At 47.4% G+C, this 23,454-nt stretch overlaps 1 protein-coding gene across 1 annotated transcript in view; it reads left to right on the top strand.

The window, feature by feature from the left end:
* Positions 1 to 16,848, top strand: part of AKAP3 (A-kinase anchoring protein 3) — an 85,758-nt gene extending 68,910 nt beyond the window's left edge. The window contains exon 5 of the mRNA XM_084860016.1: positions 16,544 to 16,848. Within this exon, the coding sequence (XP_084716142.1) occupies positions 16,544 to 16,699 (156 nt within the window). The 3' untranslated portion in view covers positions 16,700 to 16,848. The remainder of the gene's footprint in view (positions 1 to 16,543) is intronic.
* The last annotated feature ends 6,606 nt before the right edge of the window (positions 16,849 to 23,454 follow it).

Raw genomic sequence — 23,454 nt, 5'->3', positions numbered from 1 at the left:
TCTGAATGATAGGAGATATAAAACTGAATCATCTTCCCCTAGTTTAGGAGTATGCCAGCTTTTAGATTGCACACAACTCTTCCTTCAGTGAGTTGAGGAATAATGGAGCATTAATATTCAATAATCTTGGTCCCGTAATATATGTCTATTTCAATATATCTCTGTTATAAGCTTATACCTATTTGTACAAGTGTAACTGTCTTGGCTTGCCCCAAAGAATCCTCAGAATTGTAGTCTGGCAAAAGTGCTAAGACTCATTTGTTAGAGATCTGTAGCCCCCCTTCACAGAATTATGGTGCCCAGAGTGCCACCATTTTTTTTTATTTATTTATTTCATTTATATCCTGCCTTTTCCCCCCCTTAACAAGTTTAAACAGGTTTAATCTCTCTCTCTCTCTCTCTCTCTGTGTGTGTGTGTGTGTTAGTGTATAACTTGGATATAGATATATCCAAGTATCTCTCTTCCTCTTTCTGCTTGATTGGCCAAGTCTGTGTTTCCCATCATAATTTGCTTCAGCTTATAGTTGTTACACTGAAATTACAATATTGTTACATTTTAATTACAAGATCTACGGCAGGGCTTCCCAACCTTTTTTGAGCCCATGGGCAAATTTGGAAATTAAAGAAATTGTTTTCCACACCACCACAAAATTGCTGTTGTTGGGGCCTGGCTAGACATGAAGGAAAATTAACTTGCCCAAGAAACTGAATACAAGGCAGAAGTTGGGTCTGAGCATTAAATGCTAAGCCACATATTTGACTTCACATAGCACAAAAAACTTCCCACTGTGCAGAAGGGAAAATTATGATGCATAGAAAAACACATCCACAGGCAAAACACACATCAGAACAAAACGAAAACCAAAAAACTCACAGGCAAAGCACATACCCCCCAAACCAAAAACAGGCAGACTATGCACACCCACAAGCAAAATGCATGCACACACACCACGCACACATACATACACACACACACACACACACACAAAATACAGGCAAAACACACACACAAACACACAAAATGTGAGGTCCAAAGGGATTCTGGAGAAAGGAAAGGAAGATGGTGGGCACCTGGAGCCCACTTCACTTTCAAGTACTTCCAATGTATGTTCTTTAATTTTAAGAAGTTGGGACGGTAGCAGGCACCATGGCAAGTATTTGGGGGGCCGCAGTGGAAAACACCTGTCAGTACTGGGGACAAAGGACATTTCTATTTCCCCAGCTTTATGTGAAGAACAGCACTCTAGATCCCCAATTCTGTCCTGCCTCACAATGATTCTTCCTCCCGGTGCTACTTCTAACGTTTTCTTTTTCCTACAGTTTGGCATTGGTTAAAAAAGCCTTTTTAAAAGGTATTGTTTATTTTGGAATACACTGTGTATTGTATCTGTAAGGTATACACTGTGTAAGGTATTTATTGGTGCTTTGACTGATTTGTCTGAATTGCTCAGTGCTTCTTTTTTCAAGATGAACTGGATAAAAATAGACTTGAGCCTGCTCTTATGTGCATGGGCCCGCCTAGTCATCCAGATTGTCCCACGCTTCAGTTTCATAGGACTGGCTCATGCAATCAGAGAATCAAGTGGTAATATCTCACCGGAGGCTGCTGGTAATACCACTGCAGGTGATAGTACAGGCTACAGATGAGGACTGCGGGTATAAATCCTCCATCACTAAAAGAAGCAGCAGTTCCTTGAACATAGGAACTAGAATATCAGGAAGAAGGCTAGACAGAATCCTTCACTATGACACACTATTTTTATTTTTTTTATGGAAGGAGTTGTGGTTCATCTTCATGGTCTCTGTGCATCACACATACGGGCCCTGTGCCTACGTCGAGCCTTGATTCAGGAAGCTTCTATAGCTGAGAAAGTTTAGGTGGGAACCCTTCCCCCACGGTCTCAGTGCACATGTCCCTAGCGGATTCCCTCTTATTCCCTCAGGTCTCTTTTGATCACCATTGCATGCGCCTCATAGGGCAAGTTCTTTTGTAGTTTCACTGTTTCAAAGTGTTTTTTGACAAAAAACTGAGGTTTTCTTTTTTCTTCTTTCTTATTTTTCTCTGTCTCCTTATATTTTAGTTTCTTTAATTTTTTTCATGACTTTCGTGATTGCCCTCACGGGCATATAGCCCTAAGGGCCCCCTCTCGAAAGTGTACCCACTACAAGGCAAAACTGCCACCCTCAGACAGGCACTCTCTCTGCCTGTTCTGCCATGGTGAAGGGCATGTCATTGAGGCTTGTCCGCATTGTAAAGCCCTCTTGAAGCAAATGAGAAGAAACAGGTCAGATCGACTGAAAGGCTCACTTTGGAAATGGCTGCTGGAATCTGTCGAGGAGCCTAAAGATATGCCAAATCCACCAATCTCACCCTCACACAATCCGCCTGCTGCGCAGGAACCTGCTCCAGTGTCATCATCCCTCGGGATCATACTTTCCTGAGTACACAAGATTCCCCCACTCTGGGCCGATCTTTGACACATGGCAAAAAGACTAACAAAAAAGGCAAAAGTCTCTAAGCAGGCCTGTCTGTCTTCTTCACACTCAAAAAAGAAGAGAAATACTTCTTCTGCTGAGCAGAGCAGAGCAAACTGCTCCAGCTGGTCCAGGGACTACAGAAGCAAGCAAGCTCCCAGAGAGCGAGCAACCAGAGCGAGCGAACAGGGGGAGCAAACAGGGGGAGCAAACAGGAGTTGGCCAGCGGAGTTGCAGTGGTTGAAGAGACAAAGGAGACAAAAGAGACAGAGGCTAAGAGGTAAGTTGGCTGCAGGAAGCCCAGCGGGCTGCCCTTTATCCTTCTGTTTGGCTGTGAGCTCACCAGGTGCTTCTGAGAGCTCCAACTGAATTGGGGGTGTGTGGCCTGAGTACTCCCAGCAGCTGACTGGGCGGGAAGCTTCAGTCTGTTTCCCGCCTCCCAGCTGAGCGGAGCAGAGCAGAGCAAGCTGCTCCAGCTGGTCCAGGGACTACAGAAGCAAGCAAGCTCCCAGAGAGCGAGCAACCAGAGCAAGCGAACAGGGGGAGCAAACAGAAGTTGGCCAGGGGAGTTCGGCAGCGGAGGTCAAGGGGGAGGCCCCTAACTTTTTTTTTTCATTTTTCGTTTTATTTTATTTTTAACTAACTTTTTTCCATTTATTTGTCTTGTAACACACACTTTCACACAAGTGGGACTCTGCTTTTAACCTCTACTGAGTAGAGGAACAGGCACAGGCTAGTCTAGAACAATCAGAAAGCTAGACACAAAAAGGGAAAAGAGGCAATGGAAGGACAGGGCTCTCCAGTGGTGGTGACCTGCAAGGTGTGTGCAATGTTTGTTTTCTTGCCTGAGAACAACATGGCCTACACCTGCAACAAGTGCAAGTTGATCACGCTGCTGGAAGAAAAAGTAAGTGGACTGGAGCGGCGACTGTCGACCCTCCGGGAAATAAGAGAACACGAAGAGTTCTTGGACAGAATGGGGGAACTACAGCAGCAAAGGGAAGACCAGAAGCTTGAATAGCAACAGCAAGAAGAGGCAGTGGGAAATGCTGAAGTGAAGAAAAATGGAGTAGAGGATACTCCTTGGAAAAGGGTGACAGTTAGGAGAAGAAGAACTAGACGCCACTCTGCACCAGTGGAAGCAGTGGAGCTGTGGAACCGATTCCAGGTACTTGCGGATGAAACTGGAGAACAGCCTGCAGAGGAAGAATCACAGGGGAACCTATATGAGAGTGAGCAAGAGGCTGAAGGTCAGTCAAACAGAGGCGATGAAACCCAGGCCTACAACAACAAGAAGAGAAGAGTGGTAGTAGTGGGAGACTCCTTGCTGCGTGGGATCGAGACCCAAGTATGTCGCGAAGACCCGTGGACTCGCCAGGTATGTTGTCTCCCGGGAGGACGAATTAGAGACATGACTGAAAGGTTGCCTGCACTCATAAAGCCCACTGACAGGTATCCCTGTAGAAACAAATTTCTCATCCATGTGGAAACAAATGATACCGCCAAGCGGAGCTACGAAGAAATCACGTCAGACTTTGAAGCTTTGGGAAGGAAACTCAAGAACTTTGGGGCCCAGATAGTTTTCTCATCCATACTTCCAGTAGTTAGAAGAGGGATAGAAAGGGAACAAAAAATACTCCGGGTGAATGACTGGCTACGAAGGTGGTGCTGACGAGAGAGATTTGGATTCTGGGACCACGGGCTATACTTCCTGGAAGATGGGCTGTTGGCAAGGGACGGGTTGCACCTCACAAAGGATGGGAAGAATGTGTTTGGCCACAGCATGAAGAACTTCATCAGGAGGGATTTAAACTGAATCCTACGGGGAAGGGAGATGTAATGTTGGGGGTAACAATGGACGTAGGCGCATGCACTGCAACGGAGAGAACAGCTCTGATAGCACCCAATAATAGTCTTCAGGAAGAAAGCCAGACTATGAAGCACATGGTCTTCGATGTCTATATACTAATGCCCAGAGTATGGGAAACAAACAGAATGAACTTGAACTCTTAATACAGGAGGGAAATTATGACTTGATAGGTATAACTGAGACTTGGTGGGATGACTCTCATGACTGGAATACAGCAATTGAAGGATATAACTTGTTCAAAAAGAACAGGAGGAACAGAAAGGGAGGTGGGGTTGCACTGTATGTGAAAAATACATATCCCTGCACAGAAATACAGGAGGAGGAGCTTGGTAGCCCCATCGAGAGCATCTGAGTTAAAATAAATGGAGCAAAGAATAAAAGGAACCTGGTGGTCGGAGGCTACTACCGGCCCCCTAACCAAGGAGAAGACGAGGATGAAACTTTTGAAAAGCAAATAGCCAATGTTTCAAGGAAGCATGATGTAGTAGTAATGGGGGACTTGTAGACCGTGGGAATGCTGTAGACATCATATACCTCGACTTCAGCAAAGCTTTCGACAAAGTGCCCCATGATATCCTGATGAGCAAACTAGCTCAAAGTGGGCTAGATGAAACAACGATCTGGTGGATCCACAGTTGGCTACAGAATCGGACTCAAAGAGTGCTTATCAATGGGACCTTCTCAAACTGGGGAGAGGTAACGAGTGGATTACCGCAGGGCTCAGTCCTGGGCCCAGTGCTCTTCAACATTTTTATTAATGACTTGGAGGAGGAGGTGCAGGGAATGCTGATCAGATTTGCAGATGACACAAAATTGGGCGGGATAGCTAATACTTTGGAAGACAGAAACAAAATTCAAAGTGATCTGGATAGACTGGAGCGCTGGGCAGAAAACAACAGAATGGCATTTAATAGGGACAAATGCCAAGTTCTGCACCTAGGAAAAAGAAACCAAATGCACAGTTACAAGATGGGGGATACGTGGCTCAACCACACTACAAGTGAGAAGGATATTGGAATTGTTGTCGATCACAAGCTGAATATGAGCCAACAATGTGATGTGGCTGCAGAAAAGGCAAATGCTCTTTTGGGCTGCATTAATAGAAGCATCGCTTCCAAATCCCGGGAAGTACTAGTTGCCCTCTACTCAGCACTGGTTAGGCCTCATCTGGAGTACTGTGTCCAGTTCTGGGCACCACACTTTAAGAAGGATGCAGACAAACTGGAGAGGGTTCAGAGGGGGGCAACAAAGATGATCAGGGGACTGGAAACAAAGCCCTATGAAGAGAGACTGAAAGAACTGGGCATGTTTAGCCTTGAGAAGAGAAGACTGAGGGGAGATATGATAGCACTCTTCAAGTACTTGAAAGGTTGTCACAGAGAGGAAGGCCAGGATCTCTTCTTGATCATCCCAGAGTGCAGGACACGGAAGAATGGGCTCAAGTTACAGGAAGCCAGATTCCAGCTGAACATCAGGAAAAACTTCCTGACTGTCAGAGCAATACGACAATGGAACCAATTACCTGGGGAGGTGGTGGGCTCTCCCACACTGGAGGCCTTCAAGATGAGGCTGGACAGCCATTTGTCAGGGATGCTCTGACTTGGATTCCTGCATTGAGCAGGGGGTTGGACTCGATGGCCTTGTAGGCCCCTTCCAACCCTACTATTCTATGATTCTATGACTTCAATTTCCCTGATATTTGTTGGGAGACAAATTCTGCAAAACATGGCCCCTCCAGGAAATTCCTGACTTGTGTGGCAGATAACTTCCTCCTACAGAAAGTAGAGGAAGGAACTAGAGGATCGGCTATCCTTGACTTGATCCTAACCAACAGAGATGACTTAGTGGATCAAGTAGCAGTTACAGGAACTGTGGGAGAAAGCGACCATGTTGCACTTGAGTTCTTGGTTCTAAGGGAAGCAAAAGCCGAGTGTAGTCAAACGCGTACCCTGGATTTTAGGAAAGCTGATTTTAATATACTCAGAACAATGATCAGTAAGGTCCCATGGCAAGCGACGCTAACAGGAAAAGGAGTCCAAGATAGGTGGGAGCTTTTAAAAAAGGAAATTCCCAAGGCACAATCACAAACAATTCCAACAAGAAGAAAAGGTGGAAGACAACAGAAGAAGCCAATGTGGCTTCACAAAAAGCTTAGAGATGACCTGAAAACAAAAAAGTAACTAAGTAACAAAGGAAGAGTACAGGCAGGCAGCACAGAATTGCAGGGATGGTGTCAGGAAGGCTAAAGCTGAGAACGAGCTGAGGTTAGCAAGGGATGCTAAAAACAACAAAAAGGCTTTCTTCAGCTACGTGCATAGTAAAAGGCAGAGGTAAGAAATGGTGGTTCAGCTATTAAATAAGGATGGCAAAATGATAACAGATGACAAAGAAAAGGCAGAGGTGCTCAATTCCTACTTTGGCTCAGTCTTCTCCCAAAAGAGGGTCTTTGACCCCCCTGGCAAAGGCGAAGTGCAGGCTGAAGGGGCAGGATTGCAGCTTGAGATGGATAGGCATATGGTCAAGGAACACCTAATTACTTAGAATGAGTTCAGATCTCCAGGGCCAGATGAACTGTATCCTAGAGTAATAAAAGAACTGGCAGAAGAACTCTCAGAACCTCTGTCTATTCTGTTTGAGAAATCATGGAGGACGGGGGAAGTGCCAGATGACTGGAGGAGGGCTAATGTTGTCCCTATCTTCAAAAAGGGTAAAAAGGAGGAACCTGGGAACTACAGACCAGTCTGTCTGACATCAATCCCAGGGAAAATTCTGGAGCAGATGATAAAGCAATCCATCTGTAAGCACCTTGAAAACAATGCCGTGATTACTTGAAGCCAGCATGGATTTGTCAAAAACAAGTCCTGCCAGACAATTTGATCTCATTTTTTGATCAAGTCACCTCCCTTGTAGACAGTGGGAATGCTGTAGACATCATATACCTCGACTTCAGCAAAGCTTTCGACAAATTGCTCCATGATATCCTGATGAGCAAATTAGCTCAAAGTGGGCTAGATGAAACAACGATCCAGTGGATCCACAGTTGGCTACAGAATTGGACTCAAAGAGTGCTTATCAATGGGACCTTCTCAAACTGGGGAGAAGTAACGAGTGGGGTACTGCAGGGCTCAGTCCTGGGCCCAGTGCTCTTCAACATTTGTATTAATGACTTGGAGGAGGAGGTGCAGGGAATGCTGATCCAATTTGCAGATGACACAAAATTGGGCGGGATAGCTAATACTTTGGAAGACAGAAACAAAATTCAAAGTGATCTGGATAGACTGGAGCGCTGGGCAGAAAACAACAGAATGACATTTAATAGGGATCAATACCAAGTTCTGCACCTAGGAAAAAGAAACCAAATGCACAGTTACACGATGGGGGGAAACGTGGCTCAACAACACTACAAGTGAGAAAGATCTTGGAATCGTTGTCGATCACAAGTTGAATATGAGCCAACAATGTGATGTGGCTGCAAAAAAGGCAAATGCTCTTTTGGGCTGCATTAATAGAAGTATAGCTTCCAAATCCCGGGAAGTACTAGTTGCCCTCTACTCAGCACTGGTTAGGCCTCATCTGGAGTACTGTGTCCAGTTCTGGGCACCACACTTTAAGAAGGATGCAGACAAACTGGAGAGGGTTCAGAGGAGGGCAACAAAGATGATCAGAGGACTGGAAACAAAGCCCTATGAGGAGAGACTGAAAGAACTGGGCATGTTTAGCCTTGAGAAGAGAAGACTGAGGGGAGATATGATAGCGCTTATCAAGTACTTGAAAGGTTGTCACAGAGAGGAAGGCCAATATCTCTTCTCAATCATCCCAGAGTGCAGGACACGGAAGAATGGGCTCAAGTTACAGGAAGCCAGATTCCGGCTGAACATCAGGAAAAAACATCCTGACTGTTAGAGCAATACGACAATGGAACCAATGACCGAGGGAGCTGGTGGGCTCTCCCACACTGGAGGCATTCAAGACGAGGCTGGACAGCCATCTGTCAGGGATGCTCTGACTTAGATTCCTGCATTGAGCAGGGAGTTGGACCCGATGGCCTTGTAGGCCCCTTCCAACCCTACTGTTCTATGATTCTATGATTCTACTTCTAAAGAGTCTCATGACCCTGCTTGGGATTGAGCATTGGGCCCCTTGGGTCCGTCTGACTCTTCGTGAGCGCCTTGTGACCAAGATCATTCCATACAGGCTCTGTCGGCCAGCACGCTGACAAGAGATGACGAGCCAACCGTCCCACTTGCTTTGGTACAGACTAGGGGTGTGCAAAACACCACTTACCTAGCTCTGCCGGGTTCCGCAGGTGGGTGGAGGCGATCTGTTCCTCCCCCTGGATTCCTCGACGAGGGGGGGGAGGCGATCCGTTCCATCCCCCGGAATCCTGCCTGGCCGGCTCCACGGCCAGGCCACAGAGCCGCTGGCCGGGCCAACCTGCAGTGGGGCCTCCAGCTGCTGCCGGGCTGCTGCGGACGCAAATGGCGTCCTGCGTAGGGGACGCCATTTGCATCCCTACGCAAGCCCATGATAGGCTACGTAAATATTTACGTAGCCTATCACGGCTAAAGCAGAGACGCAAATGGCATAAATATATATGTAGCCTATCACGGGCCGGTGTAGGGACGCAAATGGCGGCCGCTACTATGGCCACCATTTGCGGCCGCAGCAGCCCGGCAATGGCCGGAGCTGCTGCCGTTGCCGGAGCCACAGCCAGGTAGGCTCCGTTTTGCGGGGCTTTGGTGGGGTGGTTGGCTCCATTCTGCCATGGATTCCAGGGGGGCAAATTCACTGGAATTTGGCCCCCTGGGATCCGTGGTGGAATTCTCTAACATCCCTAGTACAGACCTCTCAGGATCGACAGTGACTGTCCATACTGGCTGCGTCTCTTACTGCTCCACCAATGCCTTCCAGTTGAATGCAGTTGTCTGTACCAACAGTCTTACCCACTACTCCACCAGTGTTATTTTCACCCATTCCAACAGTGCAGCCAATGCAAGGGGGAGAACTCATTCCAATAAAATCTACGTCGGAGGATGAGATCTAGGACCTGTCTCTGACAGAACCGTTCCCTCCACCACTTGTCATTATGGCTTAGAAGGCCACATTACAGGCCATGAACAGCATCCACGCTCGCCAGAGTCGGTGTGGTTACGTCCCTAGTTTTTGCAATTGAAGCCAATATCGGGAATGGACCAGATCCCCATTTTCAGAGTGGAACAGATGTTCAACATGGGACATGCAGTGCAGGAGACATGGGGCATGCAGTACTGGACTGACTACTATAATGAGCCATACAACCAGTACCGCCCTCACCATCCTGATCCTCCCTGCTGGGGAGAAAGTTGGTATCATCGACATCCATTGGCTACAACATCGAGACCTCCAACTAGTTGCCCCATGCCCTTTGGTGCCATTAGTATTGCGAGTTCAGCAAAAAGAGACTCAGCCTGCTTTACCTAGGGATGTCAGAGAATTCCGCCACGGATCTTGGTGAGGCCGAATGCCAGTGCATTCGGCCCCCCGAAATCTGTGGTGGAACAGCCTGCCACCCCCCCGCCACCCCGCGGATCTCCCCTGGGATGAGACTTACCCGGGGCGGATCTTCCGGGCGGCGGCGGCAGCCGGTCTTCCGACCGGCTTCCGCCGCCGCCATTTCCAGGCTTGTGGGGAAAAAAAAAAGACGTGATAGGCTACATAAAGATTTACGTAGCCTATCATGGCTAGGTTTAAAAAAAAGAAAAAGAAAAAAAAGATGTGATAGGCTATGTAAATCTTTACGTAGCCTATCATGGTTGGGGGTGGGTTAAAAAAAAAGTGTACGCAAATGGCGGCGGCTACGGCCGCCGCCATTTGCGTTCCTTCTTTTTACCGTCTTAATCTACGTAAATATTTATGTAGACTATGACGGCAAAAATCAAGGGGAACGCAAATAGCGTAGCGGGCGCTATTTGTGTCCCCTTTTGATTCTCCGTTTTAGCCTATGTAAAGATTTATGTAGGCTAAAATGGTGAATGAAAAAGGGACGCAAATAGCACCCGCTACGCTATTTGCGTTCCCCTTGATTTTCGCCGTCATAGTCTACGTAAATATTTATGTAGATCAAGACAGTAAAAATAAGGAATGCAAATGGCGGCGGCCGTAGCCACCGCCATTTGCGTACGCAGTTGTTGGTGTGGTTTTTTTACCCAGAGCCCTCTGCGGCCGGAAATCCGGCTGCGGACAGCTCTGGCCTGGCCGGGCCAGGCCGGGCCTGGCCAGCTGCTCCGCGGAGCTGCCACGGAGCACAGCCGGCCGAGGATTCCAGGGGGAGGAACAGAGCGCCTCCCCCCCAGCCAGGATTCCGGGGGGAGGGACAGAACGCCTCCCCGCCCACCATCAGCATAATCCGCGAAAGTTAAGTCACTGTTGTACATCCCTAGCTTTACCATCTGTCCAACGACCACAGACGACCCAAAAGCCACAGACTACACAGTTACAGACTGCCCTGCCAGTTACTCAGCCACCATCTGCACTGCCTTTCGGTGCACGGCTCAATACGGGCAGCACTCAGTCACTCCACACAGAACTGAGGGAGAAGTGCCCGCCATGTCAAGTCCTTTCAGGGGAGTAATTTTAAAAGGTTTTTTCTTTCTTTAAAACAGCATTGCTTTAAATAAATAGTTTATTGCTCAGGCACACCTAAGACAGCCTTCTTTTGGGAAGCCCCTAGGAAGAGGAAGTGTTTTCGCCAAAAGTAAACGGAGATGGAGAATTTCAATTTTTTTAAAAAAACGTAAATATTTACGAAAAATAGCGATTCTTACAGCAGTTATGCAGACTCACGGAGATGGCTGGGCACCGGAATTACAGTTGTCGGTACGGATTTATCTTCGTAATTTGGGGAGTGGAAAAAAAAGAGGAGAATTCCGGGGGCTTGTGAACGGTGGAACGGAGCACTGGCTGCAAACTGCAGAAGTCAAGCGGCATGGAAGGTACACAATTCGTACATCCCTACCTGTGACTGCAAGGTATAGAGGTCTACCTGTACATAGACAATTGGCGATGTCAATGAAAGATCTTCTTCTCCAGCCTGCAGTCTCCTTCAAGACCCTTGATTCTATATCAATGCAGAGAAGTCGCATCTTGAACCGACACAGTGGATCCAATTCATCAGGGCGCTATTGAACTCTCAACTGGGCCGTGCCTTCTTATCCAACACCAGGGTAAAAGCCCTGATTTCCCTGGCATCAGAAATGCAAATCTACCATGGTGCTCAAGGCCCAACGTCTCCTGGGTTTCATGGCTGTGGTGACGGCTGCCATCCGCCATGCTCAGTTGCATATGAGACAACTCTAAAATTCTCATACGCAACTTTGATGCTGATCAGGACACCCAGCAAACCAAACTTTATCTGTCTCCAGATGCCAAAGACTCTCTCTGATAGTGGTTGGTACCAAGCAATCTAACCCAGGGCATGCATTTCCTCCAGCCCTCACCATCCAAAGTTGTGATGATGGATGTGTTGCCCTCTGGATGGGGAACTCACTGGGTGTCAAGGTCCATGGACGATGGGCAGCCAACAAAGCCACATAAGGCATCAACCTTCTGGAGTTAAGGGTACTGGACAAAGTGCGTTGTGCATTCAAAATGGACCTGTTGGGCAGACCAGTCCAGGTCACTTCAGACACCAGGACTGTCATCACATATATGAACAAACAGGGAGGTGCCAGATCTATCCCACTGCTCACCCTTTTGCTACAGATCTTCGACTGGTGCATAACCCATCAAATTGGACTTGTGGCAATACATGTGGCTGCTGTCGACAATGTCCTGGCCGATCAGCTCAGCTGGACCATGCTGACTTCCCATGAGTGGGAGTTGCACACAACGGTTCTGAACAGCCTCTTCCAGCTTTGGGGGATGCCAGAAATCAACCTCTTTGCCACAAGAATGCAGTTTGCATAACATTCTGCAGCAGAGCGGGCCAAAGTCTGGGATCAATGGGCAATGCCTTTGTTTTTCAGTGGGCAGGGGCTTTGTTCTACCTATCCCCTGCCTTCCACTGATGACCAGGGTCCTGGCAAAGATTGTGGTGGACAGTACAGAGTGCATCACTGTGACACCCTGGTGGCTGTGCTAGCTTTGGTTCCCCTGCTACTCAAAATGGTGAAGGGTTGGTACTGACGGCTCCTGTCTCTCCTCACAAGAAAGGCCGAATCCAACACCCAGACCTAACAACTCTCTGCAGGAGAGCATGGAGAATTGGGTGATGGGATGCTACTTCAGCTCCGGCAGCGATCCAGACGATCCTTGATGCCTCCTGTAAGCCATCTACACAGCATTCGTACAGAAGGAAATGGACTGCTTTTCTGCTTTTGCTCATGAACAAGGTTTTCATCCACATTAGTGCTCTTTGCACCAAATTCTCATTTCCCCCATCTCTTTTTGAGAAAGGATTCAAACTGTCATCTCTCAGAGTTTACATCTCTGCTATTTCTGCATTTCACCCTCCTGTTGGTGGATTTTTCCATGTTCTCTCATCTGACAACGAAAAGATTCCTGAAAGGGATCAGGAATCTGGCACCACCAATCCACTCTGTGGTACTGAGCCGGAGCCTTTCTATGGTGCTTAAGGAGCTTTCATCAAAGCCTTTTGAGCCGCTGGCAACTACAGACCTGCACCTCCTCTTCTGGCAGGTGACATTTCTGGTGGCCATTACATCTGTATGCCGTGCCAGTGAGCTCTACGGTAGACCAGCCTTACCTCACCTTTCACCGAGATACAGTGGTGCTCAGCCCTAACTCTGCCTTTTTACCTAAAGTTGTGTCTGAGTTTCATCTAAATCAGGACATTGTTTTGCCTGCTTTCTTTGCCTCTCCATTGGCACCTCTAGAGTTGACCTTACACATGGTTGACGTTCATCGCACCCTGGCCTTCTATAAATCGAAGGCTGAACAATTTTGGCTGTCCCTCCGCCTCTTTGTCTGCTATGGTGGCAAGTACAAAGGGTAGCCTCTCTTGACTCAGTGTTTTGCATGATGGACCATTAAGACTGTTGAGCTGTCATATGGGGTGGCTGGGCTCGAACTGTCTGCCCCAGTCTGAGCTCACTCTACTGGTGTGGTAGCGACAACAGTCACATTCACCAGGGGGGTGGCCATCCTCGGACTGTACCATGCTGCAACCTGGTTGACACAGTCCACCTTTGTAAGACATTATGGACTGGATGTTGGGGCTAGAGCTGGCTGTACTTTTGGTTGTGCTGTCCTCTCCTCTGTATTGTAGTAGGACACTGACCCACCTCCGTTGTAACTTAGCTTGCTACTCACGCATATCTGTGATGCATAGAAACCATGAAGAAGAAAGACAGGTTTCTACCTGTAACTGTAGTTCTTTGAGTGGTCACCTATGCATTCACTCAACCCACCTGCTGCCATCCCCTCTTCAGAGTCATACTCAAGTCCGATGTTGGGTACCAAAGGTATTTTCTGTGTAAATTTCTTTTGGTTACAAGGTTGCAATATCAAGGAATAAGCAGTTGCAATATCAGTCTCAAGGAATAAGCAGGAACCTGCTAGGGACATGTGCACTGGATCCCTGCCAAAACGTCCTCAGCCATACAAGCTTCCTGAATCGAGCCTCCGCTGAGGTGCAGAGCCTATATGTGTGAATGCATAGATGACCACTCAAAGATCTACAGTTTCAGGTAGCAACCTGTCAATGTGGTGGAACACTGAATATCTGTCATGACCACCAGCCCTCAGATCTCCCAGTGTGCAATAGAGGATTTGGATGTGGATGAAGCTCAGGCTACTTCCTCAGGGATAGGATAGTCCAGGCCTTCCAGTCCCTCCCAGTTAGAGGACACAGCCCTGCCAACATCCTCTGGCACAGAGGATGAGTCCGCAGCAAAAACGTCATTTACCCAGCCTCACAATAGCCTCAGTCCACAAAATCGGGCAAGGGCCCTTTAAAAGATCAGTCAGCTCCTCCAGGAGCTGGAAGCCACCAACAGTTTGAAGTGCTACGGTATAGGAAAAGTTTTACCACTTGGTTTTGCTGGTTTCATAAATTAGTCAGATATATAGATATATATACACACACACACACACAGGGCCAGAAATATTGGAACAAGGATAACTGTTTTGGCAGTTGGCCTCTGTACTCCACCACATCGAAGTTGAAAGGAAACACACCCAGATGGGAGCAAAGTCAGGACTTTCAGCTGTAATGCAAGGGGTTGGACAAAAGTGGGGCACTAACCATTCAGGAAGGACAGCCAGTGGCATGCACACACACCCCATCGTTGGTGGCTCAATGGAACAAACCAACATCATGTCAAACTTAAGGATCGCCTTTAATACCTGGATGAAAATTCTTTGCAGCCAATGACTGCCTGAAGTCTGGAACCCATGGACGTGACCAAATGCTGAGTTTCCTCCCTCGAGATGCTTTGCCAGGCCTTTACTGCAGCTGCCTTCAGCTGCTGCTTGTTTGTGGGTCTTTCTGCCTTCAGTCTTGTCTTCAGGAAGTGAGAAGCATGCTCTATTGGGTGGAGATCAGGTGACCAACTTGGCCATTGAAGAACATCCCACTTCTTTGCCTTGAGAACCTCTTGGGCAGCTTTTGCTGTATGTTTTGGGTCATTATCCATCTGCAATATGAAGCGGCGTCCTATCAGTTTGGCAGCATTTGGCTGAATCTGAGCAGAAAGTATAGCCCTATACACTTCAGAATTCATCCTGCTGCTTTTATCAGCAGTCAGGTCATCAATAAACACGAGTGACCCAGTTCCATTGGCAGCCATACATGCTCATGCCATAACACTGCCTCCACCATGTTTGACAGAAGATGTGGTATGCTTTGGATCATGAGCTGTTCCTTTCCTTCTCCATACTTTTCTCTTCCCATCATTCTGGTACAAGTTAATCTTGGTTTCATCAGTCCAAAGAATCTTATTCCAGAACTGGGCAGGCCTTTTTAGGTGTTTGCTGGCAAAGGCTAATCTGGCCTTTCGGTTCTTGGGCATTACCAGTGGTTTGCACCTTGTTGTGAAGCCTCTGTATTTACATTCATAAAGCCGTCTCTTGACTGTAGATGTTGACAATGACATGCCTACCTCTGCAAGAGCGCTCTTGACCTGGCTAGATGTTGTGAAAGGGTTCCTCTTCACCATGAGCAGAATTCTGTGATCATCCACTTTAGTTCTCTTCCATGGTCTTCCAGGCCTTTCGCTGTTGCTGAGCTTGCCAGTTAATTCCTTCTTTTTCAGGATGTTCCAAACTGTTGTGTTGGCCACTCCCACTGTTTTTGCTATCTCTCTGATGGGTTTATTTTGTTTCCTCAGCCTAATGATGGCCTCTTTCACTTGCATGGACACCTCTTTGGACCTCATGTTGGGAGTTCCAGTGAACAGCTACCAAATGTGGGCCAGTCACAGACTCTCAGCCCAACCCACCTCACAGGGTTGTTGTTGTGAGGATAAAATGGAGAGGAGGAGGATAATGTAAGCCGCCTTGGGTTCCTTGCAAGAGGAAAAAAGGCGGGGTATAAATGCAATAAATAAATAAATAAATAAATAAATAAATAAAATGCAAATGTAACACTCAGAACCACCTCCAGGCCTTTTATCTGCTTGATTGGTCATGGGGCACCCAGGAAACAGGCCACACCTGGCCATGCAGCTGCTTGTCAGCCATTTGCTCCATTATTTATGAGCCACCAATGACGGGGGTGTGTGTGTGTGTATGCCACTGGCTGTCCTTCCTGAATGGTTAGTGCCCCACTTTTGTCCAACCCCTTGAATTACAGCTGAAAGTCCTGACTTGGCTCCCATCTGGTTGTGTTTCCTTTCAACTTCAATTTGGTGGTGTACAGAAGCCAACTGCCAAAACAATTATCCTTGCTCCAATATTTCTGGCCCTGACTGTGTATACGTATATGTGTGTGTGTGTGTGTGTGTGTGTGTGTATATATATATAAGAGAGAGAGAGAGAGAGAGAGAGAGAGAGAGAGAGAGAATGATAAGGATAAGGGTGAGGGTGAGGGTGAGGGTGAGGGTGAGGGTGATGAAGAAGAAAATTGGCTATTACCTGGGTAGATACGTGAAAGAGGTTGAGTATACAAGAGTTTTGGTGAATAGGAATTATTACAACATGCCAGTTTCTTTTCCCTAAACATATCACACTCCTGGATTCTCCCCACCCCCTTTTCAACAGCTTCAACAACTCTCCACAGTTGCAGTGGAAAGGGGCTACAGCGTGGGAGAAGTGATGCAGGCGGTTCTGAAGTATGAGAAGGAAAGGCAGCTGGGAGAGGCACTGGGCAACTTTGTGCGGTTGCCAGTACTGGACTGGCTGCTTCAGAATCTGTGAACACAACTGTCTCTCCTGCCCTTTCTTCCTTCACAGCATAGCCCTGTCAGCCTTAATTGCAGCACTCATTTGTCAGATATGATATTATGAGTTTTACTGACCCCACCCCCCTGCTGAGCAGTCATATGAATAAAAGAAGGAAATACTTAAATACAGTGGTTGGAATAGTCATTTCTAGGCCTTTCAACCAAATGGGAATTTTTAGATGAAGAATGTTTTTGTAATGTTTGAAAAATCTTGTAGCACATTATTTGATTGCAAACACTTTCAATACTGCAGTCTCTTTGTAAGAAATGTTGGTTGTACAATATTCAACTAACAGTTTCTCAGTAGGCAAACACCCCGTTCAGGCATTCATGAGGAGAGCGCTCTAGCCCTTCCCCGCCCCCACATGTCTCCATTGCCCTGTGCTAGTGTAGGGCGATGGTCTGAAGAAGCGAACCTCCTGTATCCATGCTGATTTTCTAGCTTCCTGGATTGCGTGGAGAGCCCCTATGGGTACAGAAGGCTCCCCTCTTCAGACTGTCACCCTACACAAGAACAGGGTGATGGAAACATGTGAGCAGGGGGCAGGCTTAGAGCAATCCTTCCCCACACAGATCCTGAACAGTGCTAAAGAGGATAATTATTCTGGAGCACAATGCACCAGGAATGCCTCCTATAGGGAATCCATTGCAGTGAATGGAAGTTGGACAAGAGCAGAACAGTTGCTTGGATGCAGAAACAACGGTTGACTTCAAGCTGACACTGCAGCTCACTAGGTGGGAGCACTGCAGCACGAAGTGGAAGATCTGAGTTGAAATGCTGCTCGTGGTTGACAGCATCATTTCTGCCTCTCACCTCGAAGAACTTTAAGCAGTTAATAGTTTTTACACAGTTCAAAATCACTACAACTCTCTCAAATGTTTTCATTAGAAAGCAATAATTTCAGTATGATTGTAAATAATATTGTAGGGTGGCAACCCAATTAAATAAAGTTTAAGGATGCAATCTTCGATGATCAGAAGCCCCCATTCTTGGAGGCTTCCCGTCATCCCATGCAGGGCAGGAGGAGCAGTAGAAGTGATCTTTGCCTCCCCCTCCTCCCCTCCTACGTATTTCTCTAGATGGGCTTTTTTGCCCATCTAGTGACAACGCTTGGGGGTGGAGGGGAGAGAAGGAGGCTGGAGAGGCCTCAGGAGAGCTCATATCCTGGTCCCTCCAGTCTTCTCCCCTCCCTGCTCACCAAATGCCCCCTTTCCCCCTGTCCGAGGGGAAAACTTTGGAAGACAGCTGGCACAGTTCTTTCTGTGCTGGCTGCGAGGAGGCCGGGGAGGGTGGTCAGATCTCTGACTCCCCTTTCCAAGGTCATAGCCCTGTGTCTGACTTCAGAGGTTGGAATCCCCAATATCCTGTGACCCCTGAGACACTGTCTAGGAGCCATAGGATTGCTCCCCAAGTCAATCATACAAGTTTTAGTTGATTAACCTATTTGATTAGATTGCATAATTGCATATGAGTGGAAATAACATGTGTCCTAGCAGTCATCATCTCAGAAGCAGTGTACCTCCTGTGAGTAAGAGAAGAGAGGATACCTGTTTTATGATGGTGCTTGCCATTTGAAATTTGTATAAGCATTTCAATTAAAAATAAGTTTTAAACTCTGCTGACCATTTAATCAGGGGCATCTTTTGCTTAGCAAATTACAAAACGTAATTAATCTGACCAGTTATGGTGCAATCCTATAGTCCCTAGGGTAGCTATCCCATGAGGGCAGAAAGAGAGGTCCACCCTTGGATGAGGTCTGACAACCTTGGATCCCCTGTCCCAGCCCCTGTGAAAACATCCATGTCCCTTACTCCTGTGACATCAGAGAAGAGGGAAAGGAGATGTGCTCAGGTATGTGTCAGAGGGAGGTCCAGCAGAGGCTATGGATCCAAAGGATCTGTGCCCCCAGCCATGTCCCAAACCAGTTGACATAGATTAATAACCTTGGTGGGAGGGACTCGATTAAAAGAAAGGAAAACCTCAGCTGGGGAGGGGGGAAAGGAGCAAAATGCCACTCCTCCTTCACTTCTGCCCTGCCGATGTGAACCCGGCACAGCTTTGGCTATCTTGGAGGCTCCTATATCAGCGCTCTCTCAGAGAGAAGGTTTAGAATTAAGCATGTATGAAAATTTAATTGCTGTTTGCAAATCATATGAACATGTCCCATACACCACCCTGAATGCAAACAGTAGCACAATTCTTGGGAAATGTTTGCAATTTCCCAAAATTGCATTTGCGTTCAAAAGGCCCACTTTCGCAAGTGTTCACTTCTAAAAATATGCTAACGCATAACACATTTCCCCCAAATCCTATGGCGGGGGGGAGTACATATTTTGGGTACACACTTTAAAAACGCATATTTTTTCCCGATCAAAAATGATGTACGTGAGATAGTGCCGCTCCAATTTTCTCAAAGGGGAAAGGATGCTACAGATTCTCAATGGGTAAATGGTTCTGAATGGGAAATGGGAAGAAACCTGTGTCCAAAAAGAGGGAATGAGGGGGGCAGCTCCACCCCTTGACCAGGTCACTGCCATGTCACAGCCAGGTCACAGAATTAGACATGCCCAGGATTTAATGTGGGGGATGGGGCACACATCAGCCGAACTGCTCCAGAGCTGCGTTTAAGAAAAACAATGCACTAAAATGACTTTCCGAAAATGTGCCTTTTCCTGAGGAAGCTGCAGGGTGGCTGCAGATTGGGGACAGCATCATCTGTCCTGAATGACCCTGATGTGCTCTCTCTCCACATTAGATTGGCCATGTAGATTGGCTCTAGGAATCTTCCAGGGCAGCAAGCCAGGAACACACACTATTACGTAGCTGTCTTTTCAGTGCTCACTAGGTCAGTGGGGGATGCAACAACCAAGGCTTTGTGCTCTCTGCACTTGGCCTCAGTCACCCTACTTAGCCTTTCATGAAGATCTCACCATGTTCTGCTTGGCACTGACACTATATGTGCCATTTTAGATTCCTGACAAGCATCGTGTGCCCACCTACTGATCCCTGAACCTACCTATTCATAGGATTCCAGGCATTCTGCACAGCCCTGTCCCTGCAACAATGTAAGCTATGTCCTTGGACAGGAGAAAAAGCATTTCTGTATATGGAATAAACCATTCCCTTGTATTCATTTAATGTAAGAGAACTTCTCAGTCTCCCCCTCTGGCTTATCAATTACACAGTATAATTTTTTCCAGAAATAAAATTGGGGGCCAATCTACATTGCACCCGCCATTGCATTGCATTTGGTGTCCTGTTGGGTTAAATGCTCTCTCATTAAAACATGATTATCCACACTCACCCATTTTCCCTGTTGCGGTGCTTCATCTAATGCACGAGCTCGGTTCACACTCGAGCGCTATGCTGTTTTCCTGCTCTTAAAGATGGAGGCTCTCATTGGAGGATCAGAGACTCTTCCTGTTTCTGCTGATTCCACGCCCACCACGCTCACAGCTCTTGACAGCTCCATGTTGTCTTCCGGCTACTGATTGCATTGCTTTCTCAGCACGCAATGTTTCCTCAGCAACAAGCAAAGGGCTGGATGTGCGCGCACTTGTCTGATCTCGGAAGCTAAGTGGGGTCAGCCCTGGTTGGATGGGCGACCGCATTGAGCAGGGGGTTGCTCTATCCCTTCAAATGAGATTAAGTTTTACCCCCTTCTATCCCCCTCTTTGGCTTTTCTTTTTTAAATTAAGGCATTATCTTCAAAGAATCATGGCTTCTCCACGATTTTGGGGGGGGGGGTCTAATTCAGGCATGATCTTCAAAGATTCGAAGATTTGAAGCTTCGAATCTTCAAAGATCATGCCTGAATTAGACAAAAAAATTGTGGAGAAGCCATGATTCTTCGAAGATAACACCTCAATTAAAAAAAAAAAAAAAAAAAGCCTAAGCGGGGGCTTTGTTGTTGTTCAGTCATTCAGTCGTGTCCGACTCTTCGTAACCCCATGGAACATAGCAAGCCAGGCCTTCCTGTCCTCCGCTCTCTCCCAGAGCATGCTCAAGTCCATATTCATTGCATCAGTGATGCTATCTAGCCATCTCATCCTCTGCCGTCCCCTTCTCCTTTTGCCTTCAGTCTTTCCCAGCATCAGAGTCTTTTCCAGGGAGTTTTCTCTTCTCATTAGGTGGCCAAAATATTTCAGCTTCAGCTTCAGTATCTGTCCTTCCAATGAGCACTCAGGGTTGATTTCCTTTAGGATGGACTGATTTGACCTCCTTGCAGTCCAGGGGACTCGTAAGAGTCTTCTCCAGCACCACAGTTCGAAAGCATCGATTCTTCGGTGCTCAGCCTTCCTTATAGTCCAGCTCTCACAGCCATACGTTACTACTGGGAAAACCATAGCTTTGATTATATGGACCTTTGTTGGCAAGGTGATGTCTCTGCTTCTGACTATGCTGTCTAGGTTTGCCATAGCTTTCCTCCCAAGGAGCAAGCATCTTTTAATTTCATGGCTACAGTCACTGTCTGTGGTGATCTTGGAGCCCAAGAAAATAAAATCTGTCACTGCTTCCATTTCTTCCCCTTCCATATGCTAGGAAGTGATGGGGCCAGATGCCATGATCTTAGTTTTTTTAATGTTGAGTTTCAAACCAGCTTTTGCACTCTCCTCTTTCACCCTCAACAAGAGGCTCTTTAGATCTTCTTCGCTTTCTGCCATTAGGGTGGTATCATCTGTGTATTTGAGGTTATTGATAAGTCTTCCGGCAATCTTAATTCCGACCTGTGATTCATCCAACCCAGCATTTCTCATGATGTACTCTGCATATAAGTTAAATAAGAAGGGTGACAATATGCAGCCTTATCGTACTCCTTTCCCAATTTTGAACCAATTGGTTGTTCCATGTCTGGTTCTTACTGTTGCTTCTTGACCCTCGTACAGGTTTCTCAGGAGACAGGTAAAGTGGTCTGGTACCCCCATCTCTTTCAGAACTTGCCACAGTTTGTTGTGATCCACACACTCAAAGGCTTTAGTGTAGTCAATGAAGCAGAAATAGATGTTTTTCAGAATTCTCCATGATCCAGCAAAAGTTGGCGATTTGATCTCTAGTTCCCCTGCCTCTTCGAAAGCCAGCTTGTACTTCCGGTAGTTCTCGGTTCACATACTGCTGAAGCCTAGCTTGTAGGATTTTGAGCATCACCTTGCTGGCATGTGAAATGAGCGCAATTGTATGGTAGTTTGAACACTCTTTGGCGTTGCCTTTCTTTGGAATTAGAATGTAAACTGACCTTTTCCAGTCTTGTGGCCACTGTTGAGTGTTCCAAATTTGTTGGCATACTGAGTGCAGCACTTTAACAGCATCATCTTTTAGGATTTTAAATAGCTCAGCTGGAATACTGTCATGTCCGCTAGCTTTGTTGTTAGTAATGCTTCCTAAGGCCCTCTTGACTTCACTCCCTAGGATGTCAGTAGTATAGTGGACAACTTCCGACCTGAGGGGCTCATCTTCCAGCGTCATATCTTTTAGCCTTGTGATACATTCCATGGGGTTTTCTTGGCAAGAATACTGGAGTGGGTTGCCATTTCCTTCTCTAGTGGACCACATTTTGTCAGAATTCTCCGCCATGACCTGTCCGTCTTGGGTGGCCCTGCACAGCATAGTTTACGGCTTCACTGAGTTACGCAAGCCCCTTCGCCACAACAAGGCAGTGATCCATGAAGGGGAACGGGGGCTATAAGGGGATAAAACTTAGTCTCATTTGAAGGGATAGCACAACCCCCTGTTCAGTGCAGGAAGCCTGATTCCCAGGCGGTTGCCCATCCAACTACTGACCAGGGCCAACCCTGCTTAGCTTCCGAGATCAGACAAGCACACGCACATCCAGCCCTTTGCTTGTTGCTGAGGAAACATTGAGTGCTGAGGAAGCTATGCAATCAGTAGCCGGAAGACAACATGGGGCCGTCGAGAGCTGTGATTGGACAGGAGGGAAATACAAACACCGCCGTATATGGACAGGCACAAGAGGGGACTATGACCAGATATGGTAGCAAAAGCGGAAAATCAGAGCATATTAAGGGGAAATACTGGGATATCAGAGTATTGTAAGCAGGAACACGGAAGCAGGAAATTGCGGTTCCAATTCGAGGTGGGTACTGCGTAGTGTGAAAGGCGGGTGGTGAAACCTCATTGGAAGTGAAAAAACCCGTAAGTGTAGATCGGCCCTGGGTAGGGATGTACGAAAGTCACTTACCTGTTCGCGGATTATGTTGATGGTGGGGGGGAGGCGTTCCGTCCGTCCCCCCGGAATCTTGGCCGGCTGGCTCCGCTCTGCAGGGATTCTGCAGAGCCGCCGGCCGGCTCTGCCAGCAGCCGGACATCCGGCTGCTGGCTAGCAGGGATGCAAATGGTGACGGTCGTAGCCACCTCCGTTTGCGTCCCTGCAGTCAGCCGTCATAGGCTACGTAAATGTTTACGTAGCCTATCACGTCTGACTTTAAAAAACAAACCGCACGTACGCAAATGGTGGCGGCCGTGGCCGCCGCCATTTGCGTACGTGCGGTTGTTTTTTTTTTTTAAGTCAGACGTGATAGGCTACGTAAAGATTTACGTAGCCTATCACGTCTTTTTTTTTTTTTTTAACTGGAAATGGCGGCCGTAGCAGCCGGTCAGAAGACCGGCAGCCGCCGCTACCAAACCACCACCAAACCGCCGCCGGAGCCACCGCCGGAGCCACTGCCGCCCGGAAGATCCGCCCCAGGTAAGTCTCGTCCCGGGGGGTGGCG

Source organism: Heloderma suspectum, chromosome 5 (assembly GCF_057233095.1).
Source record: "Heloderma suspectum isolate Gila_16-S chromosome 5, 16-S_ref, whole genome shotgun sequence".
Lineage (NCBI taxonomy): Eukaryota > Metazoa > Chordata > Lepidosauria > Squamata > Helodermatidae > Heloderma > Heloderma suspectum.
This window is presented reverse-complemented; position numbering and strand designations above follow the sequence as displayed.